At 39.9% G+C, this 9720-nt stretch overlaps 1 protein-coding gene across 1 annotated transcript in view; it reads right to left on the reverse strand.

The window, feature by feature from the left end:
- LOC137984320 (dnaJ homolog subfamily C member 13-like) overlaps positions 1–2939 on the reverse strand; it is a 79084-nt gene extending 76145 nt beyond the window's left edge. The window contains exons 1-3 of the mRNA XM_068831474.1: positions 2780–2939; positions 2624–2699; positions 1–26 (exon numbers count right to left, since the gene is read on the reverse strand). The exon at positions 1–26 is cut by the window's left edge and continues 50 nt beyond it. Of these exons, the coding sequence (XP_068687575.1) occupies positions 1–26; positions 2624–2699; positions 2780–2847 (170 nt within the window). The 5' untranslated portion in view covers positions 2848–2939. The remainder of the gene's footprint in view (positions 27–2623; positions 2700–2779) is intronic.
- Positions 2940–9720: the final 6781 nt, after the last annotated feature.

Genomic DNA, 9720 nt, shown 5'->3' on the forward strand with positions numbered 1-9720 from the left:
ATTCTGCAGAAATCATTGTAGGCCCACTGTATTAAAGTATGAAAAAAAAAACATCACAATTATTTAACAATATGTAAAATAATATTTATGCACATACATGTATGTACAGTAGGTGTAGAGAGGCACAATTATTTATCCCCTGTCCTCTCCCACAGAAAACATAAGGAAATTATACAGAAGTCATCATATCTCAGTATTGAAAAAATGTAGCAGTTAGATATAATTATATGTGTTGATATAGATGAGCACAAGTTGCCCTTGGGAAAACTTTCAACCAATCATACATTGGTAAATTTCCAGCCTTTTCACTATTACCTGTCACATTAGAAACAAAAACCAACTAATAGGAATCAAACCAGCCAATCAAAATGCTAATGACTGAGCTACAAGGTCAGACAGGAGCAGGCCATGGGAACTGAAGATATTAAATTCACGGCAATGGACATGTACAAGTACAAGGAGGGATTACGTTTTACAAACGTTGACCATGTAGCACTTCATATTTCAGCAAACTTAACTGATTAGAGTGTAATGAGAAGTGCTAGTTTTGTACCCCATATGAACCATGTGAGTGTTAGCCCTACTAATGGAATTGGGCCCACACAAGGACAGAGAAAAACTCTGACCAGGATGGGAATTGAACCAGAAGGTCATTGGTTCAATTCCCACCCTAGTCACAGTTTTTCTCTGTCCTTGTGTGGGCCCAATTCCATTAGTAGGGCAAACGCTCACATGGTTCATACATGTATGGGGTACAAAACTAGCACTTCTCATTACACTCTAATCAGTTAAGTCCAATCAAAAGGCTAGTTCACTTACGTCACTTCCACCAAATGACATACAATATCAATTATTGTTCCATTTCTATAGCTGAAAAATTACATTATTGTTGGATTAAAGATATCACATAACCCCATATTATGCCCTTAACTCATTGACTCCCAGGGATTCCCCATTTACGAGTAAAATTAATCGTCTGGCGTTAGGCAGAGTAACATACTAAGTCTGGCTGGTTTGGGCCGGTTTGGGCATCACAGGGTTAAATATAATACTATACAATGTAGCTTTACAAATAATTGTAAACCCCAAAAAAGTACTTTTTTTCCTTGCTGAGCCCAGAAAAAGCTTAGACCCCACCCTTGAAGACAATCAGCCAATTTGATGTTCATTTAATTCGAAGATATACCAATCACCAAGGTGTTTAATGTCTCTGCTGTGCATTCATGACCTCTATTTTTTTACTAACAATTTTTCAGATAATACACAGCCTCCAGTAATAATAATCCTAAGAGGCCATTTTGGAGTTCATGTCTGCCTCCTCGTCAAAGCGAGTCTAAGTGCAAAGGTTTTGTGCATAATGTTCTACCAGAAACCCATAAGGGTTGAAACGTGTAACGTGCGTTCACAGCTTCCGAATATTCAGTGCGAACTGATTGGTTGAATGTTTCAGTGCTAAGTACCATATTTGGAAACCCCTCGCTGTTTTTGTTCCAAATATGGTACTTAGCAAATTGAATATTCAGAAGCTTGTTTTCCAGCACACAAGGGGCCGTTACACATTTCAACCCTTATGGGTTTCTGGTTCTACTTAAATTTACATATGAATGAAAACTAATTTTTGTAACAAAAACTTCACAGTTGGAATCACTTTGAAGAGGCGGCAGAAGTGAACCCGGAAATGGCCCATAGCACAATGACATATTCTTCAAAGAACCCAACTTGACGCTACTAATAGTTGTCAGACGTAGCAGGGTAACTTTGCAGTTAACAGTGTAAAAATGTGCCGATCAACTCGAAACTTCAACATCTTTCCCCCCCCCACCCTCCCGGAAAAAGACAGGCATTTGAACTTTTGAAGATTGGATTATTCCAAATCCCGCCCGCTCGGGCCAAAATGGTGTTCAAATGCCCTACCCTATCGTTGGATTTGTCTATCATACCCTACTAAAGAACAATCATCGTCGGCTCCTCCTGTCTTTAATGAAGACCTTTTGATGACCTTTTTTGTAAGCCAATCGCTCACAAATGCTACATCTCTTCCTTTAAACTCTTCATCTCGTCCTAACACGTGTTTTATAACTGTTAGCAACTTTGGCACCCGAAAAAAAAAATCATTTGAAACCTGTCAAAATTTCCCACACAGAAGATAGTCAAATGCCCGGGGTTTGCCCGGGAAGGGATGTTGAAGTTTCGATTTGATCGGCGCATACTGTAAGTGCTTGTAAGTTAGAGGACAACAACATTAACAATTATTTTCCTTTATTTTGGAGAAATGCTAAGTGAAAAATGAAAGTATGGAGCCAAAAATATATGAAACTCAAAAAGAAAAGTTGTCAAGTGCAGCTGCATGACGTATGATCGAAAACGAATTTGGCTTCCGTTTCAAAAGCCTGCGGATCAATTCACTTTCCAGTTTGTACATTTCAGAGCTACAATGTAAGAAAGAGCGCGCGAAACGCTGTACAGGAAAAAATAAGAGCGAAAGTCGTTAATTTATGAATAAACTCACGATCTTTAAAGCTCAAAAACAACCGGAAATAGTTTATGCAAAATTTTAACCGATAGACACTTCACTGTAGAAATAAACGACTTCACAGTACGTAAGCTTACACTATATGGCTACCTGGTTCGTGACTTCCAGGTTCGCAGGGTTGTAAGTCGTTATACCCTTAGAGCCAATGGAAAATATCCTCTTGTACCTGCAAAGAGCAATATGATTATCTTGCATATGAACGCTGTCAGGGCGATCACGATTTCCAAAACGGTGATTATAACTCACTTTCCGCGCCATGAATGCTTTGTGGTGAAATAACAGGCCACATCCTCATTTCCCCAGACTGTTGCCATCTTGGAGTCCAAACACTAGGATAAAAACTAAGAATTGCAAGATAGGGACCTCTTCGAGTCCCTAGTGCGTTTTAATTTGGTAAGGTCGGCCATCTTGGAAGTTACGAAGTGCCCATGCGCATGCGTCCAGGCTGGTCGAGGTAGATTGAGGACAAATGAACGAAGGGGTAGTTTCTAAGGAAACTGTGGTGCTGCGTCGGTGGGGAAGTAGTATACAAAAATTTGGTTTTATCAACGGAGTTGATAATGTAAATTGGCCACCGTACAGAGATTCTAAAAGCTGACGTTTCGAGCGTCAGCCCTTCGCTCTGACGAAGGGCTAACGCTCGAAACGTCAGCTTTTAGAATCTCTGTACGGTGGCCAATTTACATTATCAACTCCGTTGATAAAACCAAATTTTTGTAGATTGAGGACAGTTCATCGAAGTCTTGGCGCAGATCTAATGTATAGATGCCCACAACGATTCCCCAACTACGTAAGACACGCTAAAATTATTTAATTTCCCCAATATTCAGTCATCCATATACATTTACCTACATCTATATCTATTTACCTCCATTTACAAAAATTTATCATCATCGGTATTAATATACATTCACACCTGGTCATCTACCATCATTTACCTTCAATAATATTCATTATTAAATTCTCAACCTCGGATAATGCATTTCGCGTGCTCTGATTGGTTCACTCAATCTCGTATCAGCTCATATACCTTACCTTACCTTATATGGTAAATGATTGCGCTGAGCGTTGCTAAACTAAAATTTTTTTCGCCCGAAATTTCTCTTTGAATAAAGCCAAAAAAGAAAAAAAACACTTTTTTTTGTGGAAAGCTTGGATCAATCCCGACGTTTAGAAGTACGCGAAAAGGCAAGAAATGATTTTGTGATGAGCCTACGTCTGTCTAACCCCAAGGTATTACACAACATAGCATCTTCATCACGTTTTTTCGATTTCACTCGGATGTTCTAGCTTTTGTCGCTCGTATTCCGTACTTCCAAATTTTTGGAGTTTAAGGAATTTAATAAAACAATTATTCCATTCCCGCTTGTTGGATATGAGATTGGTTATAGCCAACTCGGCGCTACGCGCCTCGTTGGCTATTTACCATCTCATATCCAACGCGCGCTCATGGAATAATTGTTAATTAACCCTCATTTACCGTCTTTTACCTTCAATCACGTTCATTTACTTGCATCTACCCGCCGTTGTCAATCATGTTCATTTACCTTAATATACCTTCATCTACCTTCATTCACGTTCATCTACCACCATCTACCTTGAGTACCGTCATACACGTTCATCTACCTTCAGTCTACCTTCATCTTCCTTCACTCACCTCAATATACCTTCATTCACGTTTATTTCCAGTTCATATACCATCACTTACCTTCATATACCTTCATTGACATTCATTTACCTTCAGCTACCAACATGTTTTTTAATCCCCGTTCATTTATCTTCATTTACCTTTATTCACCTTCATTTATTTTCATGTACCTTCATTTACCTTCATCAACGTCCATTTACCTTCAACTACCTACATCTACCTTCATTCACGTTCATTTACCTTCGTCTACCTTCATTTACTTTCATGTAAACGTATCTTCATATATCACTGTTACTCACAGCTCCAAACCGCCCTTGTCAATTTAGCCTAAGAAATCAATGGCTTGTATATTGAACGGAAAAGTCATTTTATCTGTCATATGGTAAGCACTGCAATCCCATATTAAAAAGTGAACGCACGCGCCCTGCTGAAGGTAACATACATACACGCATAAACTTTATTTCATCTCGAATTTCAGAATAACTACAAGAGCCAATGTCATACCAGTAAAATACAGCACCCACTGAAGTCTTTAGCTTCCAAAACTTGCCCAAATTGTATCGGTAGCTCCTAGAATTCGTCCACAGAAAGGCCAGAGAGACAACCTCACTCGTAAACCGTCATGTTTTACAACAGAGCATTTTAGGCGTCCCAGTCTGCATGAAACCATCTCTCACCTCTGTCTCCAGAAGACCAGACACGCACGGTTCTTACTTTACTTTTATGCCTGTACAATCAACTGAAATCTCAATTCCTTGTAAAAAGTTAACCCGGCAGCATCTTCATTTTTTTGGTAGTCTAGGTATCGGAGAGCCTGAATATTAATTTACGCATGCGCTGACGGAATGTTTGAACACGAGAGAAAAATGCAGTACCTCCAGACGTGGCGCTGGAGCGTCGTACCAAACGAGTCATCCCGGGATTTCGGCCCGTGGGATCGCTTTTGGACGCAGTTGGCCCTTCGCTGCTTTCTGCTACCGACCTTGCCTCCCGGTACGGCATTGAGGGAGGGATATGTCGGCCCCTAAACCATATGAGACAAATCCCACGCCTACTCACAGCTTCTCAGACCGCCCTTGTCATTACAATATAGCGTAAGATTTCGATGGCTTATATATTCAAGGGTAAATTCATTTTATCTGACATATGGTAAGCACTGCAGTCGCAGATTACAAAATGCACGCACGCGCCCTGCTGAAGGTAACATACATACATGTATAAACTTTATTTCATCTCGAATTTCAGAATAACTACAAGAGCCAATGTCTTCGAGACATTACATTTACAACTAAAATACATAGCATATACAGATACATAACTAAATACATAATAGTTAAAGATATATTAATTCAAAAGAAAAGCCGCCGTACAAAATGCGGTCTTGGATTCTCTAGTTTAAAACCAGTAGACTCAGTGGTACGGACAAAATCAGGTAGCGCATTCCGCAACTTAGCTTATACGTAAGAAAAAAAATTAAGACCATAACTGGATGTTTTAGGTTTATTGAGGGACAGAATGTAATTACTGCGAAGATCACGTATAAGAAGATTTTGAATGCGCTTATTGCATAGAGATGTAGAGTTTGACCTAAGTGGTAAGAGGACAGGTAATTTGCAAATATAAACCTCAGTGTTCTCTTATTTACATTATACCGTTTCTTTGACAAGAAATTTTCTACGAGGATAACAGCGAAAAAAAGCACTGCTTTGTCGCAAATGTTCTATAACAAAAACTACTTGTTGAGAAATCAAAAGTCTTACGTTAACAGCAGACACCAGCGCTACTCCTTAGTATGTGGCTAGAGATCTTCTTGTCACTACTTTTTCCTCCGGCCGCGCTTTAACAATTGGATAAGGGTCATTGTCGTGCTTGTCAAGTTGCCTCGTTCATGCTTGAAAAGAATTCTGGGTAATTCTTCCATTCCTCGACAAGGAAAGCTCCCCGATTCTCATTTCATTGACTTTTTTTTAAGAAGTGTCGGGTCACCTAGTCATACCAGTAAAATACAGCACCCACTGAAGTTTTTAGCTTTCAAAACTTGCCCAAATTGTATCGGTAGGTCCTGGAATTCGTCCACAGAAAGGCCAGAGAGACAACTTCACTCGTGAACCACCATGTTTTACAACAGAGCATTTTAGGCGTCCCAGTCTGCATGAAACCATCTCTCACCTCTGTCTCCAGAAGACCAGACACGCACGGTTCTTACGTTACGTTTATGCTCAAGTGTATTAAGGCTTGACGAATCTAATTATTATGCATATTTTTATTTGAAGGGAAGCATTTGTCTAATGTCCATGAAACTTAACAGAAAGTTTTTTTTTATCGGTGTTGTTATTAATTTGCCAAAATATTTTGCATCGCATTTTGATCACGTGACCCTAAAACAACTTATAACATCTTTATCCTTTACTCAAAAATGGGGAACATTTATAATTCAAAATTTTGAAAACGTTTGGCATTAACACGTTTAGCACAACTGTGCCTACCGAATGCCGCCTTTTAATGTGGTACTCCGTATTAACCTTTTAAAATATTTGGATGTTTCTCATGTCACGTGACCTATTTTCGTCAATTCTTCATTGCTCTTAACATGTGGACATGATTAAAAGGCGGCATAATAAAGCCCTTAGAAGGGGTCATCGAATAATCAAGAAACAATATTGATATAATGTAGTTGAATGTTCCCCATTTTTGAGTAAAAAATATCACTGTTATAAGTCGATATCTGGTCATGTGACAAAAATTTGGTACGGAAAATTTGGAAAAGTTATAACAATACCGATAACTAACTGCCTGCCAAGTTTCATAGGCCCTGGACAAATGCTTTCCCCTCAAATAAAAATATGCATAATAGTTAGGGTGGTCAAGCCTTAATACACTTGAGTGCCTGTACAATCAACTAAAATCTCAATTCCTTGTAAAACGTTAACCCGGCAGCATCTTCAGTTTTTTGGTAGTCTAGGTATCGGAGAGTCTGAATATTAATTTACGCATGGGCTGACGGAATGTTTGAACACGAGAGAAAAATGCAGTACCTCCAGACTCGGCGCTGGAGCGTCGTACCAAACGAGTCATCCCGGGATTTCGGCCCGTGCGATCGCTTTTGGACGCAGTTGGCCCTTCGCTGCTTTCTGCTACCGACCTTGCCTCCCGGTACGGCATTGAGGGAGGGATATGTCGGCCCCTAAACCATATGAGACAAATCCCACGCCTACTCACAGCTTCTCAGACCGCCCTTGTCATTACAATATAGCGTAAGATTTCGATGGCTTATGTATTCAAGCGTAAAGTCATTTTATCTGATATATGGTAAGCACTGCAGTCGCAGATTACAAAATGCACGCACGCGCCCTGCTGAAAGGAAAGGAAAGGAAAGGAACTTTATTTAAGTGTCTAGTCGTTCTAGCGCTGGAGCGCTAATTGGGGACACTGTAAACTGAAATGAACAATGAAAGTAAATCAAGTCAAATGTTGGTTTTTGAGGAGAGGGGAAACCGGAGTGCCCGGAGAAAACCTCTCGGTGCAGAGTAGAGAACCAACAAACTCAACCCACATATGACGCCGAGTCCGGGAATCGAACCCGGGCCACATTGGTGGGAGGCGAGTGCTCTCACCACTGCGCCATCCCTGCACCCCTGAAGGTAACATACATACATGCATAAACTTTATTTCATCTCGAATTTCAGAATAACTAGAGGAGCTAGGCATATTGTAAAATATGGACTTGATTGGATTTGTAAAACATGGACTGGATTTGTAAAACATGGATTTGTAAAAGGTAGATTTATAGAAAGATGATAGCATAGTTCGACTGCTGATTTGTTTATTTCTTTGTCTATCCCATGTTTATTTTAATTATTTAATTTCTTGAATGATAAACATGTTAATACACAGGAGCTGGTCCAGACAGATTTCCAACGTTTTACGGGAATCGGTAATTTTAGTAAGGCAAACGTTGAACAAACAAAAGTGTACGTGACAAACAAACGACCAGGCTGCCAAAAGCCCGGAATTTTAAAAATGCACTGTAGGTAGATCTTTGACGAAAATAATTTTGCATAACTTAATTTTGCGCGGGAGAAGATAGGTGATTGTGCGAGGAAAGAGATGGCGGCTTCTTTTAAGCTTCCATCTCTGACTAAAAAACGACGACGTGCATTTGAGTTTCCAGAGTTGTCATGGAGTTCAGTAAAAATTAAAGAAGAGCTTAAAAGTGGGACATTTGGGTCCGTTTATTTGGTGGATTTTAAATTTCGAGAAGTGCAGCGTCATGTTAAGAAGTTAAAAGGTGAATTTGCCGCTTCAAAGCAACGCTTCGAGAACCACAGTTTGCTAGTGGTGTTATTGTTTGTAGTGTTTGTGATCCAATGAACACGCGAAAAAGCGTGCAGAACGTCGCAAAAAAAGAAAATAAACACGAATAATTTCCGTGTATGAATTGGTAGCAACAATCCATGTTTTACAAATCTACCTTTTACAAATCCATGTTTTACAAATCCAGTCCATGTTTTACAAATCCAATCCAGTCTATCTTTTACAATATTCCCAGGAGCTAATGTCTTGGAGACAATACATTGAGGGTCCTGAAGGGGGTAAAATAAGAACTGGGATTGGCCTGTTTTTGCCCTGGGAAAATGGGACGGAGTCACCGGGACTGGGATTTGCTCACTGGGAACTGGAAAAAAAGAAGTGAAATAGGAATGGGATGATTGTCTTTAATGATTAACAAATTCTCTTAGTTTAGAAAACATCAGAAAACGTCATTTAAAATTTAAGTGCCCATATCTTGCCGTCGTCTTGCAGTCAACGATGTTTGAGTAATCTCTTAGACTTTCGTAGTCAGATCTTCTCGCTCGCCAGGAGGGAAGACAAACAGCAAACTATGCACAGCGGTGCCACCAAAACTAAGTCTCTGAGTAGGCGTATCCGCTTGTCTACAAGCAACATGGCGGGAGCAGATGGCTAGTCGTGCAGAACTCGCACCGTTGTTGTGGAAATCAAGTATATATCGGCTCAAAATGTTGTTATTCACACCGAGAACTGTAAATTAGAAGTACTGTTGGATTGTTCAGTAACCCAGGTGGAGGAGAATATTTGTAGAATGTGTGGCATATATTAATCGAGTAGATGCAGAGGATTTGCAGATTTTGCCCTTGAAGTGTTTTACATCGATTTCATTGAAGGAGGAAGCTCACGAAAAGCCCCCTTTGTGCTTAGCACTAAAGAACAATTGGAAATGTTCCAGAAGGCTTCGTGCACTTCATTGTCTGTCAAGGTGATTCAACGCCAAGTCATGTTTCAGAAAGGCTCTGTAAGACCTGTAAATATCGTGTTTAAACAGAAATCGCCAAGCGTGCCATAAACGGAAGCCCCACAGTCATGTGCCTCATCAGGAAAGCAACTGCCACAGGAAAATATCGCAAATAAATCCACTGACTCTGGGAGTGACAAACAAGAAAATTTGTCAAAAACGCACCTAATGTTGAGAGAATTGCTGTTACAGACAAACGACACGAGACTGTCGAAAGATGGAAAAAGA

Source organism: Montipora foliosa, chromosome 14, assembly GCF_036669935.1.
Source record: "Montipora foliosa isolate CH-2021 chromosome 14, ASM3666993v2, whole genome shotgun sequence".
Lineage (NCBI taxonomy): Eukaryota > Metazoa > Cnidaria > Anthozoa > Scleractinia > Acroporidae > Montipora > Montipora foliosa.